This window comes from Sesamum indicum, linkage group LG1 (assembly GCF_000512975.1).
Source record: "Sesamum indicum cultivar Zhongzhi No. 13 linkage group LG1, S_indicum_v1.0, whole genome shotgun sequence".
NCBI lineage: Eukaryota > Viridiplantae > Streptophyta > Magnoliopsida > Lamiales > Pedaliaceae > Sesamum > Sesamum indicum.
Genome location: NC_026145.1, coordinates 933,302 through 955,863, shown reverse-complemented (window position 1 = coordinate 955,863; position 22,562 = coordinate 933,302). Strand labels below are relative to the sequence as shown.

At 34.7% G+C, this 22,562-nt stretch overlaps 3 protein-coding genes across 6 annotated transcripts; 2 read left to right on the top strand and 1 right to left on the bottom strand.

The window, feature by feature from the left end:
* LOC105163105 (uncharacterized protein slr1919) lies at positions 2,598-11,238 on the top strand. Its single transcript, XM_011081370.2, has 14 exons — positions 2,598-3,024; positions 3,245-3,368; positions 3,795-4,032; positions 4,569-4,610; positions 4,822-4,893; positions 5,038-5,173; positions 5,388-5,545; positions 5,874-5,958; positions 6,664-6,842; positions 6,997-7,158; positions 7,665-7,814; positions 7,967-8,227; positions 10,045-10,317; positions 10,991-11,238. Exons 1-14 carry the CDS (start codon positions 2,970-2,972, stop codon positions 11,234-11,236), a joined length of 2,181 nt encoding a protein of 726 aa, XP_011079672.1. The 5' UTR covers positions 2,598-2,969; the 3' UTR covers positions 11,237-11,238.
* Positions 11,651-16,448, top strand: LOC105162751 (probable protein phosphatase 2C 59). Of its 4 annotated transcripts, none has more exons than XM_020694363.1 (9): positions 11,651-11,962; positions 13,078-13,382; positions 14,782-14,909; positions 15,192-15,290; positions 15,390-15,548; positions 15,671-15,757; positions 15,849-15,940; positions 16,031-16,105; positions 16,189-16,448. In XM_020694363.1, the coding sequence occupies exons 2-9, from the start codon at positions 13,303-13,305 to the stop codon at positions 16,399-16,401; spliced, it is 933 nt and encodes a 310-aa protein (XP_020550022.1). In that variant the 5' UTR covers positions 11,651-11,962; positions 13,078-13,302; the 3' UTR covers positions 16,402-16,448. The 4 variants fall into 4 exon arrangements, with proteins under 4 accessions (XP_020550022.1, XP_011079553.1, XP_020550017.1 ...); XM_011081251.2 differs by lacking the exon at positions 11,651-11,962 and adding an exon at positions 12,415-12,633; XM_020694358.1 differs by lacking the exon at positions 11,651-11,962 and adding an exon at positions 12,703-12,767.
* On the bottom strand, positions 17,119-19,920 carry LOC105162672 (ubiquitin-NEDD8-like protein RUB2). The gene is made up of 3 exons (XM_011080797.2): positions 19,687-19,920; positions 18,127-18,386; positions 17,119-17,531 (listed from the first exon to the last, which is right to left on the bottom strand). The coding sequence occupies exons 1-3, from the start codon at positions 19,777-19,779 to the stop codon at positions 17,408-17,410; spliced, it is 477 nt and encodes a 158-aa protein (XP_011079099.1). The 5' UTR covers positions 19,780-19,920; the 3' UTR covers positions 17,119-17,407.

Sequence of the window (22,562 nt, the reverse complement as noted above, 5' to 3'; positions counted from 1 at the left end):
CAAGGAAATTACTAATTCAAACCCTACATAAATAAAAACCCACATTTTCTACCTTCATAAATTATTAGTTTGGCAGATCCCACGCCAATCTAAAGGGATGAATAAAACTTCATTTTCAGGCAACCAAATAGGGGCAAAATTGTCCATGTCCCCATTAAAATGGACTCACATGACTTGCACATGATTTTAAATCTCAATTTCATTATTGTATCACATAATTTATAATACTACGAAAAAATCATATTCTTGTAACAAAAAGGGCAAACGTGGGGGCGATAGGCGAGCTCCGAAGGTGGCGAGGTGGGGGTTTGGGGGTCGACAGGGTGAAGGGGTAGAATGACGACGGGTTTCGTTTGGATGAATATTAATAGTAATAATAAACGATGAATAAACAATATAAAATAATAATAAAAAGCATGTAAACATAAATGTAAATAAATAAAGTATGAAAATTGAAAACTAACGACACTAAAATTATGTGTTAACATTTTTTTCTTTTTTTTTTTTTTCCTTCAACCCTTAACATAATTTTTTATTCACTCATACCAAAATCAAACTAATTTTACTCGAATTCCGCGATCTCAAGAGTAGACCTTTTGGCTAAATGCTAACTCCACTAAGATCGTGTATTGGGTTCCGGAGAATGAAACAATAACGTGAAACTCGTCGAGTGTGTCCCTGACAACGATCCTCCGACGTTCAAGTTAGTGGTGATCGAGGTAAAAATGTGCGATTAAGAGAAGATAGATCGAAAAAGTGATGATTCAGTTACCTCAAAATATAGCGTCTTGGGGTATTTATAGGACCCATGTGGATACTGTTGTATGGGTCACATATCAGCATCCTCAATCGGATGGCTCTCGTGCGGGGTCTTCATGCATGATCCGGATCCGGGTCCTGGGTTATTCGGCCCGCTTTCTAAGAGTGCGTGAATCTGAAGTCGTGCAATGACTAAATTATCCTTCATTAAGGGTATTTTAAGTATTTCGTATAAAAAGTGGGTTTTACCCAATCATTACAAACTAATATAAATTCCAAAATGTAAGTAATAAAAATCATTTTAGCCATATCATATGAGATCAAGAAAACAAATTAAAAAAAAATCCAAAATTAAATCTGACTTGAATAATTCAGGAAGTTGGGGTGTAGCACAAAGTTATATAATATTTTATGCTTATGGTAATATTTTTAAAATGCACGTAATGATGTTAACAACTTTATATTATATTTAATAAAATATTTGAAAATTTAAATCCTTTATATTATATAATTTATAATTTGATAGCACATATATAAAATTTATATTAATATTTATTTTATTCAAAATAATATATAATTTTATGAACAATAAATCTTGAAACTATAATTTTATTGAAAGTAATTTTAGCAATATAAATCAATAATTTATTTCCAAGCTATTAGGGATAGCTAAAATCATGGGCAATGGGGGAATGTCTAGTCACATACTTATAAAAATGAGTTTTCTCAAAGGAATGGGTATTTCAATTCTTAAATTATACTAGTACGTGTTGGAATGAGTTCAGAAATGATCGTTCAATTTCTAGCTTAGTTTGGCCAAGCTTATAAGCTCCTAAAACATCTTATAAAATGTTAAAAGAGCTTATAAATTCCGATAAAGAAGGTGTTTGGCTAAGCTTATAAGCTCCTAAAACATCTTATAAAATATTACAGAGCTTATAAACTCCGATAAAGTATTTGACTAATGTTTTTTTAAAAAATCTTATAAGATTTTAAAATAAGATGTTTTGGATCTTATAAGTTTTTTCGAAAAAATTAACTTTCCTAATTTTTTCTATAATTTTTTTGTAAGATCCTATAAGTTATATAAAATTTTTATATAGCATAAGCCAAAAATATCCCGATTCATACACTCACACACTCTCCTCTCTCTCTCTCTCACACACACACAGACACACTGATCGGTTTTCGAACTCTGTCTAGTTAAATTTTTTTTACTATTTAATTTTTCTAATATTTGAAAAAGAGAAAATACTCAATTATTTAATAGTAAATTATTATAATTAAATAAAAATAAGATTGGGATTGATATTATATTTACTGAAAAATATAACTTCAAGATATTATAAATTATAAGATTAGAAATAATCATTGCATTAATAAAGTAGCATAGACTATATCTAAATTAATATTCAACTAGGATGAATGTACATATATATTATTTTATTAAAAAATTAAGGTAATAATTCATTATTTTTTTATTGTAAAAAGATTTTATTTTGAATTAAGCTAATGTTATTATTTATAAAAGCGTTTTAAAAATTCTAAAGCAAAATATATATAAAAAAATAACAACTTATTTGGATTCTAATAGTATCATCAATTTTAGTCATTTTACTAATAAAAAACCTTATTTATGCCAAGTACCCGAAAACATCTTATAAATTTTAAAATCTTATTTTATTCAAATATTTTAAAAAATTATTATTAAAATAAGATATAATATCTTATAAACTTCTAAAATATTTTAGTCAAGCACATTGTTAGAGCTTATAAACTCTCAAACATATTGTGCTATCAAACAAGTTATGAGATGCACCCTCTCAATCACCTCGAATCTAATGTTACGAGCAAGGAATTGGGTATAAAAGTGTGAGGGTTGATCCATTTGAGGTTATTCGTAGGTGTCACCAACTCCAAAACGTGTCAATCTTTCAAGCTTAGCAGCTCTTGTTTTCCTACGCCTTTGGGTGCTTCAGTTTTCTGCCGCATTCCAATTCAAGAAAATGCAGCTATATTGTACGCTCACACCCACAACTCACAGCCGACTTCATCATCACCGCTTTCAACCTGAAGGCACTGCTTAATAAACGAAAACATTCCTAGAATCTCCGTACACGCATTTTCACGAACACGTTGCATCCGGTGTCAAATGGGATTACATCAGAATTCATAGGTGCCCCCGAATTTATTCTCCATCTTCTGTTCCCATGAGGAGCGTGGCCGCTTGTCTCAAACGCCAGAGTCTCCCTGTTCGCTCCACGAGTAATTTCCTATTTGTTTTGGAGCGTGGTTAATTGATTCTTTTTTTTTTCATCTTTGTTGTCTGTGTTGCTTGTTGGTCCACTGTTTTCAAATAAATTGTGATTAATGTGATTGAGAGGGATTTTTCCCAAGATTTTTCTACTGTCTCGATGTTGCGATCCCGTTTGGTCAGTGTTTGTATGGTGTCTCCGCTAATATGTTTTTGTTGGAACTTTTGCAGTTTTATGGAATGGAAATTATGGTGAGGCCATCCGGTGGAGGCTGATGCTACTGGGAGGGCCCAAAAATCTTATCAGAAGAGTGCATGATGATGTTGTTTTTTCGCGGTTTTTGCAACCAAAATTGTGAGACTACTTTGCTTAGTTAAAGTGTTTATATTATTGCATTTTCATATTGAGAATAGAATTTACTGACTGATGATTGATGATGATACTGAGTACTGTTTTATTCTTTAGAGTGTTTTGGACAACCTTATGCAAGAATCTATCCCATATTTTGTGGCGTCTCTGGTCTTGTTGGGTGTCGACTCTGTTTGATTGATGATACATTTTACAATTCTGTTTCCTTTTTATAAAATATGTAGTACTGTGGGAGTAACTACTAATACATATATCCCTCTGTTGATTTCTTTTGGTACCCAGAAATCATTAATGTTATGTGATTACCATCATTTACTGAGGCCACATTATTTCAGGTGTTGCAATCATTTTTATCTTTATACAAACTAGATATTCCTCTTTAATCTTTTTCTCGTCTTGTTGAACTTGCAGTTTCTCTAGTGGCTACTCCAGCGTTCATGGTGAAAGACCTTCTGCTGAGTATGCAAAGCTGAGGAAAGAGTCGCTTGAAAGTCAATTTGGACGTGCGCTTGGTTCTAGAAGTGTTTCCGTATTATACCGTTTTGGGCCATTCCTGGCTTTGTATAGAGCTGCAATTATTTCATTCCATGTGTTGAAGCTAACCATTTGGCGCCTCTTCGTTCATGATATGAAAAAGCGTTCTGTTAAGGTTAGTTATAGCATCCCTAGCTAGTAGAATGTTGTAAATTCACTCTCTGAAATGTGTCCTGAATTCAGCAACTTACCCACTTAATCCAAGGAGAAGTTCAAAATGGAGTATGTCTTTGAAATGGTTATTTCATTGCTTGAAAAAATTCAGAAAAACATGAACTACTAATTTTGAAGGTAGGATATACTAGTTGTACAGTGGAGAATATAAAAAGGTACCATGCTATGATAAGTGGCTGAAAATTTGGTGCTACATATTGAATTTAGTGGCTATGTCCTACTTGATGTATTTTGTCTTATGTCATGCATATGAGTTTATATTTATCCAGTAAGTCAAATAACTGTGCACCAATAGGTTATTTGTATTATTTTTTAACCTAGTTAGGGTGAAAAGGCTTGTATTGAAGATGAGATATTTAGTAGAAGTACAAAATGGATAGATCTTGGACCAAATTCAGTCTCTATTTTTTATTCGTTACTGTCTTTTATTGCTTGTATTTATCTCACAATTGCATAATGTGCTTTAACACGTTGCAGTTTCGAGAAACTCTCATTCAATTGGGGCCTTTCTATGTCAAGGTAAGTTATGTTTCATGTTCTGAATATATGGTTTCTATAAGGCTGGCAGTTTTACTGAATGAAGGCATATTGTCTTGATGGTTTACTGGTTTTTGCTGTTCCTTGTTGTGCTTTGACCATTAAGTAATGCACATGAGACCCATCTGGATTGTGGAGCTGGTATACGTAATCAAGGGGCATTAGTTTAACTTACTACTTTTCTGATTCACAGCTTGGACAAGCTTTGAGCACAAGACCAGACATACTGCCAGCCGTGTATTGCCAAGAACTTGCTAAATTACAGGTTTGCTTGCTCTTCCAATTTCTTATTTATTTATTTATTTTAATATGTTCAGGCTAAGAAATTTCCTCAATTAGATTAAACCTTGTGAATGCTTTTCTCCTAGTGCTTTGTATATTAAAATTGAAGTTGTTGTATCAATGCCAGGACCGTATACCTCCATTTTCAACAGATGTTGCAATTAAATCCATTGAGTCCCAGTTGGGGATGCCTATAGCAGAGATATTTGCTGATATTAGTGATGAGCCTATTGCTGCAGCATCGCTGGGCCAAGTCTACAAAGGTCAGAAAACCGAGATTTGTATTGCAAACTTATAGCAGTTATGTTCAGCACAAATCAGTCTATGTTGGTGGGTATTTCTTTCTTCTCTGTGTCCAAGGGTAGGATGGGGTCCGGTGGGTAGAGTAAGAGGCCCTTTTGGCATGGGCCTGCCTGGGGTGAATTAGCAGTGCATCAAATTCAACTAAATGTTTGTTTGCTGCTTCAAGTTTTGCAGCTCACCTGCATTCTGGAGAGCTGGTAGCTGTCAAAGTTCAGAGGCCTGGGATGTCCTATGCATTGACCCTTGATGCCCTTTTATTTAATATGATTGGAGGCCAGCTGAAGCGATTCGCCAAAGCACGTAAGGATCTGTTAGTAGCAGTAAATGAGATGGTGAGCCTCATGTTATGGTCTCCAATATGGTCGCCCTTAGTATTTCACATATGCTCTAAGAAAGAATCACATGCACCTTAATTGGCATTGTCCTCGCACCTAGACATTTCATGAAATTAGTATATCATTAATTCAGGCTTGTTGACAGCTGTAAGATGCAGATTCTTTTCTCTAACTGATTGGTTATTGGATGCCAGTATCTTGTTGAGTCTTGTACATGCTGTGACCTTGGGGGAGTTTCTTCCAGTTGGTCCACTTCATAGTCAGAATGGTTACCTCATAATTGATCACATTTTGTAATGAGTTTAGATTTTGCTTGAATGGACAGGTGAGACATATGTTCGAGGAGATTGACTACATCCTGGAGGGTCAAAATGCTGAGCGCTTTGCTGCTCTCTATGGCTGCCGCTCCTGTAAGTTTTTCCAAATTTCGGACAGTTTAATCTTTGGTTTCTTATTTGGTGGTTGTATTGTTAAATCCGTTGGGCAGAGAAGTTCCACCTTCCTTGCATGTGATGTGGCATAGACATTTCACATTGCAATACACATAACAAGGAAAGATGTTGAACCAGCCCAACAATTTGATTGTCTAGTCACCATAGAAAAAGTCAAATCAGAGAATCGTTGTGAAGGCTGTGAAGGCAAAGAGCATATGATTCAATGTGGCCTCTCATGCAAGCTCAATAATTCTCAGCTTTGATCCTACACTGGAGAGCTTCTCGGATAGGATTGAAGAACACTGTTGATGTATCCAAGTCATTATCAAACAGGAGAACTAAAGTAGATTGTGGTTCTCAAATATAAGTTTGCTAAAACTACTTCGTCATACTCACATGGATAATGTTTTTCCTCCATATCTAGATTAGTTGTCTGACTGAAGCTGTTGCATCACCGCAGAAAGCAAGGAAGAAGCTCATATTTCTACCTGTTATCAATTAATGTGACTTCAATCCCTAATATGTTTATTCAGTTTTGGCTGCTATATCCACTCCAGAGATTATTTTATCTGGAAATGGAACAGCCTTTCATTACTTCTTTACATGATCCTCTCTTTGTGGTAAGGTGTTCATATCTAGTTTACTTAAGTTTTGCTGTTGGGTTCTCATGTAATATGGAAGCATACTCAAAAGATAAGACTACAGCACCTCGGAAAGTTGGTGGTGTCAAAGTTCCCAAGATATACTGGAATCTAACCCGCAAAGGTGTGCTGACAATGGAATGGCTAGATGGAATCAAACTTACAGATAAAATTCGACTAGCAGAGGCTTCTTTAAACCGGAAGCAATTGATTGATGAGGTAATAAAAGAGCCAGGGCCATTAACTAGTGCTCTTTCTTTTGCAACTAAGGTGTCTGATATTGCTTCTTGCTCTATGCTCCAGCCTACATTTACTGTTGGATCCTTCTGCTGATTTTGTTGCTATATTATGCTTTTGTAATTGTTATAATTAGGGTTTGTATTGCTCTTTGAGGCAACTACTGGAGGTGGGATTTTTTCATGCTGATCCTCATCCTGGAAATCTTGTTGCCACTGAGGATGGCTCCCTTGCTTATTTTGACTTTGGAATGATGGGTGATATTCCACGCCACTATCGTGTGGGACTTATTAGAGTGGTGAGCAAATTTTAAACGACGTTTGGTTTTGTTTTCATTCTCAATTTCAGTTTCCAATATTTCAAAGTGAGTTTTTATCTTTTGTATCGGATTTTGTCTGAGAAATGAAAGTATATTTGGATTAGTATGTTTTATGGGTTTTGTACGAAATGACATGATAGGATGAAAATGTGTTAATTATTATTGTTATTGTTATTGTTATGTGATAGTTTTTTGTAAGAAAAAATGTGATAGAATGAAAAAGTGTTTTGACTTGGGATGTTTTGGTGATAGTTATTTTGTTCGAAAAGGCATGATGTTATGTGATAGTTTTTTTTGTAAAAAAAAAAAAACGTGATAGAAGAGACTCTGGAATTTATTGTCCAATCCTACAAAAAAAAAAGGCGGAACATGATCTCACAATTTGAAATAGTATAGGATCAAAAATGGGCTTTTGGAAATGAAACAAAACAATGGCCACGAGATGATATTGTGTTTTACTAATTTTGGATGATGCTCTGGACCAGCTGGTGCACTTTGTCAATCGGGACTCTCTAGGGTTGGCAAATGACTTCCTGTCTCTGGGATTTATACCTGAAGGTGTCGACATACAGTCTGTGTCAGATGCTTTGCAAACATCCTTTGGCGATGGAACAAGATCGTCTCAAGATTTCCAGGTCAGAAACTATCTATTCATAAAAGGTTTGAGAAGTGTGACATCGAAGTGCTTTGCAGATTAAACTTTGTGTTATTGATTCCACTCCAATGGTCTACTTGGCCTCACTCAATATCATACTTGAACCTTTTTGTTATATTCCTCTGCATTCAGGGTATAATGAACCAGTTATATGATGTTATGTATGAATTCAATTTTTCTCTTCCTCCGGATTATGCCCTGGTGATAAGAGCCCTCGGATCACTTGAAGGAACAGCAAAGGTCTTGGATCCTGATTTCAAAGTGGTTGAGAGTGCATATCCTTTCGTCATCGGTAGGCTATTGATGGACCCAAGCCCTGATATGAGGAAAATCTTGGGGCAACTTCTGATCCGGAATGATGGCTCTATAAGATGGAATCGGCTAGAAAAACTGGTTGGTATTCTCCATTTCTTCTCTCTTTCTCGCACTCCTCGAAGGCTCTTTATAATTTCAAAGATCAGGCTGTAGAAAGTATCCAAATTTTTAGATTTTAGGTTAGAAAATACATGAAAGATGTAGCAGCTGGTACATTCTTGTTAATCCTTGACTTGGAAGTCTCCAAAGCAACTGAGGTGGAGATGGTCAATTTTCATTCTAAAGTAGAGCTAACCTCAAATAGGTTTGCCCTGACCATGAAGGGTTAGCATTTGATGCTTCCGTCTTGCATTTTAGTGCCATCTGAAGTGTCCTTTTTGCATGTCAGTCCTTGTGACATATATAAGCCTAAGAAAAAAAATGGTAAACTACATCACTTTATGAGGTTTTGTCTATTCATAAATACATCTTTGATAAATTTAAAATTATAATTGTTTTTCTTGAAGTTTGCAAAAAATTCTAATTCAAATGAAAATGTAAAAATACATAATTCACTTGCTCTTTTCCAAAATTTGGCGAATGACCAAAAATAGATAATAATACATATCGCTAATTTTATTTATTTTCTCCAATAACCTTTACCTACCAGATAATTTGTCCATTATGAAAAAAGAAAGTTACTGGTTACCAAAAAATCTCATATATAGAGCTAAGGAGTGTGGTTCCAGTTACGTCATTTGATGGTTTTAAACTGGCGCTAAATTTTATCTTTCTGGATAGGCTCTTTTAAATTGTAAGGATAGGCAGCACAACTGGCGCTTTATCTTTCTGGATAGGCTCTTTTAAATTGTAAGGATAGGCAGCACATGGGCCACCCACCGCCTCACCCTCCCCTCTTACATTTTAAAACACAACACACACACACACACCAAACACAAACACACGCACACAAACACAAATAAACACATTTTGGTAAATTGCAATTTTTCTCTCGGCGGAAAAAAAAACAGAGGTACGAAATTTATATTAATTTATATAATATATATAATTATATTATTTAATTAGTGCGTTTATTAAATGTTGTTTATATTGACCGATATACTATTTAATCGGAGTATTTTACTAGTTTGGCTACTTAAATTAGTGTTAAATTAAATATCACATTTGATATAAAAATGATATAGTCTATTAATTAAATTATTAGATTTGTTAGATTTAAGTATTACTATAGTTAATTTACGCAATTCCATCGGTATTATTAACCAAATATTTAATTCTATATATTGGTGTTTAATTAAATTATACAATGCGAGGAATTGATAGAAAATTCATAAAAATATTCCGAAAATTATATTTAAGAAATATTATGTTATTAATATCGGAAAATGAGGTTTTTAATGATAATCTAACCTAGGGATGTTATTAAAAACGATAGTTATAAATATATAAGAGGTTTGATTAAATGAATTCTTATGAGTTAGTTGATAAATTAAATATATACTTGCGAGGTTTAGAAAGTGTAGTTATTTAAGAGAAAATGGAACAGAGGTTTGGACTTCAATATAATGAAATGTTAAAAGGATTACTACACCCATCTTGATTCCCTTGTTCGTAGTAGTTGAAAGCTTGGATACATGTCAAGCAGTCTAAAAGTTATGTAGAAGGATTACTAATGCTTAATGAAATGTCGTTTATAAGGCCAATGTCAGTCTACTTCCTCAATATATTGTATGTCGTGATCTCTACAGTTTTCTTGCCATTATGTTGTCTTTTGCATTGCTTGTCTTGGGGTATAAAGCTTGTTATTGGTTTATAAACATATCCTTTAATGCTGAATTTATCTGTCAAGTTTTCCCAAACACTTTAACTGTTCGTCTATGTTTTTTCACTTTCAGATAGTAGCAATATCTGAACAAGCTTCTGGAACTAATGGGACTTCTTCGGAACCTCAAGAAGATTCAAATCCACTGGGATGGAAGTCGTTCAATATGCGTGCTGTTGTAGCTGCTACCGAGGATCTTTTCCAATTCATTCTATCGAGGAAAGGTTCAAGGGTCCGGGTTTTCCTTATCAGGGACATACTTAAGGCGGCTGATACTTTTCTTGAACAGGAAGTAGTTTCTTGCTTTTCTGATGAAAAAGTTGAAGGGGCAAAGCCGGAATCCGAGGTTTGTCTTCATATAAAATGCTTTAAGAAATTCATAAGGACTTTAGTTGTTTTATGTCCTAAATTCTATCAATTTTTTAGCACCTTGTTTTGAGGAGCTTTGTTATGAATTTCTTTATTTTAAGACTGAATTGGTGATTCGGATGCAGCCGGGGTTTGTTGGATACTTATGGGATGATAATGAGTCACCTAAACCCCTCTGTTCTTTTACGTCAGCTAGTTGGTACCCTGGTTATGCAAGCCTGTTGAGTAACTTGTCATTTGTGGGAGGACACTGATTCCCTATCTTAGTGAGTCGTCAGGGGAAGTTTAGATTCAGTGACCTGGGTCTCCGTAAAGCACAGGGTTGGCAGAGAGGGAGTAATTTTCAATGAAATCCTACCTTTTTAACCTAGCATAAAAAAAGTCTGATCTCCATATTAGTATGTATTTTATGACTAGGAAGCTAAATATCAACGCCACATATGCATAGGTATATCCTGGTCGCTTGTTGAGATTATCATACTAGTAAAACACGAATGGTCCTTTGATGTTTCTTGTAAGACCACTGCTGTGTGTGTGCGCGCGTTTGTGTTTGTAATTGTGCATTTAGTGTAATTCATATGCCCGCGTGATGTAACAATGGTTCCCGCTCTTTTCTGTAAACTGATTATTTTGATGTGTATTGGCGGCAGGGTGAGGCTATGCTATCGAGAGTGGTTAACGGGGTTCAATCTCTTAGAGAAGCAGTGATGTTAGCACCAGATGCATGGACAGCCATGACCATCCGGCTAGCATTAAAACCTGAGTTTCAAAAGTTTGCATTTGATGTAGTATCAGCACTGTTGGCACACTCTCGCCACAAACTGCCCGATACCTTGTGGGTTTGTATATCAAAGATAATTCGTAATGTAGCCAACAACCCTCCTCAAAATTTATAGCATCACTCTCTCTCTCTCTCTCTCTCTCTCTCTCTCTCTCTCTCTCTCTCTCTCTCTCTAATTAATTATTCCTTTTAGAAAAAATTGCAATTTTGGTCTCACATGATAGAGTGCGCTACACTTTTGATCCCACAGTTTACGAGCGTAGCAAATTTGATCCTATTCTATAAGACAAAAGATTGTACCATTTTTAATTCATAGGATAAAAAATTGCGACACATTTGGTTTCATGAAATGAAAAATTGTAATATTTTTTGGTTTATCCATAGAACTAAATATGCTAAACTCGTAATCTAGAAGACCAAGTGCAAGTCGTAATGAGTGATTTTGATCTATTCTCAATATTGATAGAGTTGAAATGTTGGGTTTAATTTTTTAATAGCATGAGTATGGTTTAAATCCAAATTTTCTACACCAATTTGATTCCTAGGATCATGTGAAAGAAAAATTAGAAGGTCACTATTTATGTTGGTTCCTTTCCAAATATTTTTCCTTTTCTTTTCCCTTTCCAATTAGAAGATGATGATATTGGTCGCGTAGGTATCGATCATGTCATGATGTGATAAATACAGTCATCGATGTTGGTAATAAGGCGGAAGGGGCCGCCACAGCTGTCCGCGCTGCCAACTGCTGCTGGAGATACGTTTCAAATTAATTTTGAACCATCTAAAGGCCCGTGGCATTCTTGTTTACATGCTTATATTTTCCCAAGTGTTTAAAATTCTGGTAAGGTGATTGTGTACTGGTTGATACTATCGAGAGCTAATTGATTTTTATTTTGGAGTTATTATCGACCCTTAAAATTTATGCAATTACAACTTTAGAACAACAATAAGCGTCGTAATTCTATGTTGATGATGCAACTTTCTAATCTAAAACTTTATTTGATTACTTCATTACTTTCATATTTTGATAAATTTACTGCATTGATAGCTTATATCATAAGATATATGTTGGATAAAAAATAAACACAAATCACACGATAGTCACAACAACTGCCATGCCATGCATGCAAGTATTTGACCGACTCTTCCCCAATCAATAATTTAGTAATTAGTTCTGCAAAAGGAGAATCCATATTGTTGTTTTTAAGGTGTGATCAAATTCATTTGGTTGAAAGGAGCAAATGGAATTTAGCCCTCTAAAATTAACTGTTTACTCCAAATAAATAGCAAGAAAATGCGAAAAGTGAACAGTTTGGTGATTATTGGCGACGGGTTGATGCAAAGCTATTTCTTTCGTTGAAACTACTGCTCCAATAATTTCCTATTATTACAAAACTCCTTTCCCCCTTTCTTTCTCCATCTTGTCTTTTTTCCATTTTCTTCTCTCTTGCAAGTTCCTCTCTCTCTCTCTCTCCCCCCCATGGCCTTCTCTTCCTCTGGTCCTTCCTTGAGGTCTCTCCATATCTATCTCTTTCTTTGCATAATACATATGTGTGTTTATATATATATGTTCATGCTTTCTTTTCCTTGTTTCTTGGATGACTGAAAATGAAATGGAGGTTTCGTGAATTTATGTTGTGATCAAGGTTGGATATTTGAAGGCAAGATGGAAAATTATAAAAAAAAGCTTAGACTTTTATAATGATTCATGATGTTAATAACAAGGTAGACATGCACACACACACACAAGTATGATAACTTGCGTTTTTCTTTTTTTTTTTCTTTCTAATTATGTTGTGATATCAGTAATGATGGTTGTTCCGTCTGAAGATTTCATTTTTAAGGGTTGTTATGTATCCACATGCAAATTAGATCTATTCTTGAAGTTTGATGTGTTTTCCTCCTTTTCTTTCTTTTTCTTTTTTTTGTTTTTGATTTGTTTTTGGATATTGGCAGGTTGGATTGGAGAACTCCGTGATTGGAATTGAGGTTACCTCAGATGGTTGTGATGGTGTATTATTCCCCACTTTGAACAATAAACATATTCCCATTTTGGGTTATGAAGATTTCTTAACAAAGAAGAAGAGGAAGAGAATAGGGTGGTATTTTTTATTTTATTGATTAGGAAAAGTCAGAATTGAGGCATAGTTACAATAAAAGAATTTGGGACAGATTGGTGAGATGGGTTTTCTGAATTTGGTGTGGCCACAATCTCCAAGCCATGTCCGTGTCAATGGGCCGGTCACCGGTGGTGGCCTTAGGTGATCCTCCAGCCCCCTGTTTTGCTGTAGGGATATGTTTAAACATCTTCTTGTTTCACGTTTTCTTCTCTCTCTTCCTCTTGAGCATGTAATCTATGCATTGTGATCATTGTGATTTAAGATATTCGTTTGTGGTGTTTGTTTCATTTTAAGGTGTTGTTTATGTTATGTGACTGACAATGAGGTTTCTTGATTAGCTTTTTCAGCCGTTATTAATGCGTCGAATCAATGTTAATGAGTAAAGAAGGAACAGTACAATAAATGCTAAGCCTAACTCGACGCTTTCATGCTTCTTTTCTCTCTTTCTGCTTGGCTGTTTTCATATCTAAGCTGTGGCTGAAGTTGTTTTAATTGATTCTGTTGTTGCTGTTATGTGAAAATGCTTCATTCGCTGTGTACAAAAATTATGTATTTCCAGAGTCTGTGTGGTGAATAACTTGATCATCAGTCTTGATTTCCTGTTAGGTAGGTGTGATTGGTTCGTGGCTTGATCTTCTGGAGTATGTATGGGATTTATATGGTTGGTTGGTCAAGAATAAAAAATTGTGATGTTTTATTGGGCTGACTGTTGATACATAAATCTAGAAAAGAAATAGGTTTTGCTTTCAATTGTTAGAGTTGTCCTACAGACCCAAATTGCTTACGCATAATCCTTGAGTTAAAGTGTGGACTATTTTCGTTGTAATCCACCTTTGACTACCCATCTTCATGATTCAAAACGCTTCACAAATTTGCCGTTTGTTCTGTCATGCATACAACAATTGCATTTTGATAGAAACTATTGTTTAGCCTTCTCCATTCGAGGAATCTGAATTTGCCCATCTGAACATCTGGTTTGTTTTCATCCTAGAAATAGGCATCAATGTTCCATATTGAGGAGACACGGTCCATGCAAGCTTATTTAATTTGAAAACAATAAAAAGAATAAAATCATGTCCAGCGAAGTAGAAGCTCATCACTGTCTAAGATAAGAACCTCTCATCAGGGCAGTTTCTGTGATGATTAACATAGGTAACTTTAAAGTTGAAGCAAAAATAACGAAAAATAGTGCTCTCTAATTTCTTGTCATTTATTAATGCTGTATCATTTTTTGGCTTGTCGCCTCACCTGAAGGTGATCTGGTAGTTTAGTGTAACAGAACGCATCTTTGGTTATCTTATGAGGTCAAATAGTGTGTCTGAAATTCATAACCTTAAGACAAGTCACCCTTATTGTGGTAATGGTGTTGAAGTGTACGACATGGATAATTTGATTTTAACCATCTAAAACATCTTCAGATTTGGAGGTTGGTCTCCTCTTTTATCTCTTACTTAGATCACTTTGATCTTTGTTGTATTGTAAAGAAAATATTGTATGTGATGTGCTCTAATTTCTGGTGTATATAATTTCCTCCATGCAGTCAGAATGGAAAGTTCACCTATGGATATGCAAGTTCTCAGGGTAAAAGGTCTTCGATGGAGGATTACTATGAAACGAGGATTGATGGTGTAGATGGAGAGATGGTTGGTCTCTTTGGAGTCTTTGACGGTCTCTCTCTCTCTCTCTCTCTCTCACACACACACACACACAAACACACGCACACAGACGCTCACACATGTATACTTGGAGTCGGAAAAGAAGCAGATCTTTTGTTCTTTGCATATAACAGAGTTGGTATGGAATGGATTACAAGGTTTCTTAAAGATTATCGTGATCTTTTGTTGCATGATGCTAGAGTATTTCTGGTTTTTCATGCTTTTATCTGGTATAAAACATCATGCTATATCAGAGGTGGTTCCGTATTATGTTTCTGCCTTAAATGTAACTCAGGTCATGGCGGAGCTCAAGCTGCAGAATATGTTAAAAGAAACCTTTTCAGTAATCTGGTCAGGCACCCTAAGTTTCTTTCTGATATCAAATCAGCTATAGGTATGTCCCTTGTGATGCCTAGTTTGATGTACTCTCGTTGCATTGTTCAGCTTGCTTTTCGACCTACTTTTCTCCTTCTAACAGTCGTGGTCCTTTCAGTTGATACATTCAGCCATACGGACTCAGAATTCCTGAAGAACGAAAGCGATCAGAACAAGGATGCCGGGTCGACTGCTTCCACTGCTATCCTTCTCGGTGACCGTTTGTTGGTCGCAAATGTTGGGGACTCAAGAGCTGTTATTTGCAGGGGTGGTGACGGTAAGATTTCAAAACGTTTGCTTTCGACCAATCTCATTCCAATATTTTGTTTGAGTTGTATCAGTCTTTTGAGGTGCTGCACGCATTTGCAAGAACTGTCGTTGACGGAACATTTTTTGCAGCTATTGCCGTCTCTCGAGATCACAAACCAAATCATACAGATGAGAGACAGAGAATTGAGAATGCTGGAGGTTTTGTGATGTGGGCAGGTAAATGAATCCATGTATAACTTTTTTGTCATTGATTTCTTGTTGAAGGGACGATTTTCTTGTTTACTTGCGGTTGGGCTATTCTCTATAGGAACTTGGAGAGTCGGTGGAGTGCTAGCTGTATCTCGTGCATTTGGTGATAAACTGCTGAAGCGGTACGTGGTTTCTGATCCAGAAATTCAGGTGAGTTCCAAGACTTGCTTCTGAGAAACCGTTAGAGAACCATGAGAAACTATCGCATCATCATGAGAAATTTCTTGATATTAAACGCAGGAGGAAAAAGTCGATGGCACCCTTGAGTTTCTCATCCTTGCAAGTGATGGACTTTGGGACGTCGTAACAAATGAGGTGCCTTATCTTTGTCTTTGATTTAATGCAAATCTTGTATGCCCTCCGATCCTAGAATGTTAGTGAAATTTGATGTTTCCCAGGAAGCTGTGTCTATGATTAAGCCAATCCCAGAACCAGAAGAAGCAGCAAGAAGGCTGCTGCAGGAAGCACATGAGAGGGGCAGCGCTGATAATATCACAGTCGTCGTTGTCCGGTTTGTCACAGAAGAAGAAGAATCATCCAACGCTCCTGTCCGAGAGCCGTCATCTGCTTCTCAACTTCACGAAGGACATACATGCAAACAGAGCCAGTAAAAAGGTGGTGCTTTACTAATATATAAAAACAGACATAAGTGCTGCTGTGATTCTTGAAAAAGTTCTATGTTTACAGCCAAGCAGGATGTAACTTTATATTTCATTTCCATCTTGATGTATATATATATGTATATATATATATATTTTATACATGACAATACAAGTATGTATATATATGAAATTGTAAGAAGACTTGTTTGTAAGAGAGGTTTGTTTTCTCTTGTACCTGATACTTCATCTTCTTGCCATATAACATTTATATATATCTATATTTACCAAATGTTGAGGAGGAGTTCCATATTTTGGTACAGATACTTTTACTTGGGGAGATAATATGTCATAGTATATATAGAAAGATTTCAATCTAAAACGTTTGTAACTTTTATAAGTTGTTCTTGAAAAGAAATGCACAGAATTTTCAAGATTTAATTTCTTCCATTGTGATGAGTAATTATGAAACATCCTTCAGTAATAATTAACACAAGTAAAAATGTTTGCAACTTTTGCTGGATTGACAAAATTTATAGGTAGAAATTTCAAATTCTTTCCATATGAATCATACAAAATTATTTTCCCAAGTACTTTAATTCAATTCCAACTTCTTCCATCCCGGGAAATTGGAACATCTTCTGCACAAGAACAAGGTATCACATTTAACAAGCCTGACGCCCTACAGGAACATCAGTTTTGAGCACACGTAGAATATTGAAAGAGAGGTGGGAGGAAGACAAAAAACATATATAGCAAAAACTATCAAAACAGCCCTTGCAATGAACTGGAGTTACAAATTACTATATGGGGATGGGAGTCAGCCCAGTGAACTGATGATTACAACCTCTTTCAGCTTGAGGGATCAAAATATTCAAGAAAGCCAAGGAAAAAGAAGAAAAGCAAGAAATACATAGGGAATGGAGTTGAACTCCAGATCAACTCAAACTGGTTTCTTAGCAGAATTCACTCATATCCCATGAGTACATAAAATTTAACTCAGTTTATTGCGAATTTCCTAAGCAGAAGCCGATAGACTACCGCCCCTCAAAGCAAGGACCAGATGAAGAACAGAGCCACCCTCAATGTTGTAGTCTTTGGCAGTTTTGTCGTCTGCGAGCTGCTTGCCAGCATAAATAAGCCTACAAGGTGAAAGTCTCAATGTCGTTGCATAAATGAAACTAATATCGACTGTGTATTTCTACAAAGTCTACAAACTGAAGAATATCATGGCATTACGATATTTCTTGGCATTCACAAGTTTGAAACATATTGATATACAGGAATATGCAACCATCATGACATATTTAAAAAAGTCAAGAACCAGACACTGTTCTTGTCACATGTCTCTCTTTTCGTTTGGGTTTTCTATCACTACACTCGGAGATAGAAGTAGAGGTCAGGAGGAGATGAGAGGAAGAGGAACCAATCAATTCACCCAGGATTCTGAAGGTCGTAAAATTTTGGGGAGACAGAATTCTCAAGTAAAATGGAAAAATGAGTTGGAACACAGGGAGTGTCTGGAAATCAGTAGATGAAACTTGACATATGGGTAAAACACAATGAAGGGCACTGGCGACACCCGACTACAAAAGATCAATAAGAGATTTTAGCCATTGCCAGTTTTCCAGTTAAGAATTAAATCAATAGAATCCAGTAGCGCATGCAGCATTGGAAGTAAAGAGGAATTCCAAATATTAGACAGTATGCAAATATCTTAGAAGACATATCACAAACCTTTGCTGCACTGGAGGAATTCCTTCTTTCTCCTCAACCCGTTCCTTAATTCTGTCAATGGTATCAGTTGGCTCGATATCAATTTCAATTTCTTTTCCTGTAAGGGTCTTGACCTTGATCATTGTCCCTCCCCTGAGTCTCAAAACAAGGTGAAGTGTTGATTCTTTTTGAATATTGTAATCTGCAAGGGTTCTGCCATCTTCCAACTGTTTACCAGCAAAAATGAGCCTCTGCTGGTCAGGAGGTATACCTTCTTTGTCCTGGAGAGCAGTAATTATCATGTTAGTTTAAAGTGTGTAGGATAAGTTGATAACAGGTAAGAGAAGGGACGGAAAAATGATGACAAGTTGCGAACCCAGTAGCAAATAGAATATAATGCGTAATCTCAAAAATCTTGCCACCAGCATGTAGAGAGCTGAAACAAATTTTGCTAATTTGAGATGTTCAGTTTTCGCAAAAGCAATAGTTCCGAGCGAGTACCCAAGTAAAAGATGCATCAACTATTCATGAGCCAATGCACTTTGCAAAAGAGCATCCAACTGAAGGAATCCCAACCACAAACATGAAGCTTATGACTTCTCAAAGCATGTCTGCACACTCAAAACCTAAGTACTTATCACGATAAATAAACTTCAAAAGCAGTGATAAAATATTCGAGTTAATTTCAAAAGTCTATTTTCATATTTCAATCTGGAATGAGTTAAATCATAAAGCACCTTCTAACTAATAAAAAAGCTGGATTTCCTCTTGTGTCACTGGGGCAAAGTGGGCGAATGAAATGACCATATACGTAGAGTTGAAGTTCAACCAACATAAAGAACTCGGAATTGTTCCCAACCAAATACACATATATAATATATGTGCGTATATATACATAAATCATGAAAGCTGCATTATTTCCCAAATACAAGTTCAATTTTCATGAGTAATTGTTTCAAATATGCAACTCAATTCACCCACCCATCCATCCATCCCCCAACCAAAAAAAAGACAGAAAGAAGAGTGAAAGCAAGCAATAGTAGAGACTCTTAATATGTTATTTGCAAGTTACATGAAGACTCCTCCCCCAAACTTTCAAGCCCTTCCACGCCCCACCAACAAACCCAAAATCCTGATTAACTACTGAAATTTATATAAAAGCCTTACCGATTAAATCAATCAGAGTTTTTAATTTATAAGGCAAGTTAATAATCCCAAACCAATGAAAATTTTCGTTCAATCACCTTCAGCTTATAACTAAACAACAGAAATTCAAGCTTGCTGCATATACACCAAATATCATTTAACAACATCCCAACGGGCAGGAATCTGATCAAGAAAAACAAAATAATAAACATAAGAATTCCAAACCCTAGTTCCATCCACTGCGTAAATCGATAACCACAATCCACAAAAATGGAATAACCCGAAACTCCTAAATCTCCCCCCAAGCACAACAAACTCCACAGAGATACAACAGGTAAAAACCCAAACCCAAAACCAAAACCAAAACAAATAACAATCACTACCCAAAATTAGAACAAAAAGGCAGAAAATAAAAAGGGGAGGGCAAACTGGGACCTGAATCTTGGTCTTGACATTGTCGATGGTGTCGCTGCTCTCGACCTCGAGCGTGATTGTTTTTCCAGTAAGGGTTTTAACGAAGATCTGCATCTTTTTTGTTTTTTATTTCTTTTTTTCTGCTTGATTTCTACGTCGCTGGCTCAAATTCTTGGCTCGAAAAGTGTTGCAGAAATGAAGAATACGATCCGATACGCTAACGAATTGAGGACCTGACGGTATTTATGGGCGAAAACTGGCCATCATCATTCTCTTGCTATTGGGCTCTTCAATTCTTGACCCCACAGCCCCCTTTTTTTCCCAATGAAATTCATGTTGCATAACAATTAAATATTAAGTAAATTATAAAAAAAAATCAAAATTTATCATAATTACAAATATTTTTTTTATTATTTAAAAAAATTATCAATACCGTTTAATTTTAGTCTCAGTTAAACTTTTACTTATTTTTCATGTTGAACTAACCAATTATATAAAAAGGATAAAATTGAGAATTCCAAACCAACGTTCAAAAATTACATAATTTTATCTAATATTATAAATTATTGATAATTTTTCAAACAATAATGAAATATTCATATATCGGACTAGCTCATAATTTACCCTTATATTAAATTACATGAAAAAATATTTAAATATTTTATCCTCTCGTTTTAATTGTAATGACGATTATTCTTTTTTACGCTATTTAAAAACAACATTATAATTTCTAGAAATTTATTGTTAGCAAAAATGGTCCTCCCATCTACCAATTTGTATTAAAATGAAATTTTATAATAAAAAGGGAACAAAAAAGAGTAATTTTATTGAATTATTTATCCAAAATATGAGGGCTAATCATTAAAAATGGCTATTATTATTATTATTATTATTTTTTGTGTGGGGGAATGAACTTTTGGAAAGTGTTGGTGAGTTGAATATTGTAATTTGAAGGGAGGAGAGGAGATAAAGAGGAATGAGAATATTTTCAAAGCCAAATATCCCAAAATGATAATATTTTATTTTAACAATTTTTAGAATATTGATGACAAATGTCTCCCATTATTATTTTTCTAAGAAACATAAATTCGAAATTAAATACTTTTAATTAAAATGCATAATTTACTTATTTAAGAATATTCGAATTCCACTTTTCCAATAGTATAATAAACATGAAAATTTGATGGCATGTCAAATATGTTTGATTTTATTTCCTTGTTTTTAATTATTTATGCGATCTTGATTATTTTGAGGTTATTTTTAAATAGGATTGTCGTTGGTGATTTTGTAAAATAATTTTTTAAATCATTATTTTTAAAATAAAAATCAAAGGTACGACTTTCAAAACGGTTTGATGATTTTTAATATTTTAAAAAAATAAAACATTAAAACTAACAATAAAAAAAAATAATAAAATACGTATTTTTATTTAGCAAGTAAGGAAGGCCAATATTATGCACCAAAAACTATCAATACTTAATACAACTTTACGTAAATTAAAATACAAAAACATATATAGTAATCCAATAAATGTCAAGGATCAGTTATGAACATATCAGATATATTATCGAAAAAAACATATCAGATTTAATTACATCCTCTAGACAATGGAATTGAGACTATGTAGATACTAGACGTCGAGACCGACTTTATTCATTTATGGTATCTTATTAGAATTTTATTATTCTATTTTATGGAATATAGATATATTGCTCGAGATATGTAATATATAATGAGAATATTTTCAATTGATATAACAATTTAAATATGTGACTGATGCAGACGACTATTTTGAGTGGCTTATAAGCCCCAAGATCTCTTCTCCTTAGCAATGCACATTTCCTTATATACCAGTCTCAAACCTCTTGTATGGGGGCTGATGATATTCTATGTTAGTTACATACGAGGAGTTTGAATGGCTTATAAGCCTTAATGCTTCTTCTCCCTAGTGAGGCATTTTTTCAGGACAAAACTGTCAGACTTATATAAAATTAAAGCGAATAATATTTCAGGCAGCAAAAATACTGACCGAGCCGCAAACTGTACCACTGATTGACATAGATAAAACAAATGTATATGTAATAATTAATAATATTTTTAAAGCAAAATATTTAAAAGAAATGGAATATATTTGGTTATATTCGGGAAGTCATCCATCCCGGGTAATTGGGCCGTACCTTCAACCATCCGGGCCGAAGTTGTTATGGGCCACATATATCATCTCATTGGGGTATATATGGGTTTCGTATTGGGCCATATACCTTAGTTTTTTGTCTTTTTAAAAAAAAAAAAAAAATACAGTGATCGTAGATAGGGATAATTTTGAATTAAAAATCACGACGAAAAAGAGAATTGATGTCAACTAAATCAATTGATTTTAGGTTTTGAGTTATGTCATAGTCGAACAACTTTAATATTGGGACAAAGTCATAACCAAATTTTGTAACGTAAAGATACGAGCCGAGTGTTGTCATAGCAATTACGTGAAAATTTGGATCTTTATTATGATATTTAGTATAACTAAACGTAGTTCAAGACTTATATTGGTTGAATTTTGTGACTATGAGTTGTCAACATCTATTTCTGCCACTGTTTTCTCATTTTTCCGACCAGAAGCGAGAAAAATAAAATTAAGTTATTGGGTGGGAGCAGAGACAGTGGATGGAAAAATAATCCCAAAAATCTAATATTTTCATGTATTTTTTTCTTAATTACAAATTGAATTTTAATTTTTTAATCATAAAATTATATTTTAAACTCGACTCAACTGTTAAATCAATTGAAATCGAATAAATTTTTAATTGATCAAACTTAATAATTGCGTATATTTTTTTTTATTAGATAAAATCTAATGAAACCTGAATCTTATACACACACAAAAGAAAAAAAAGGTATAC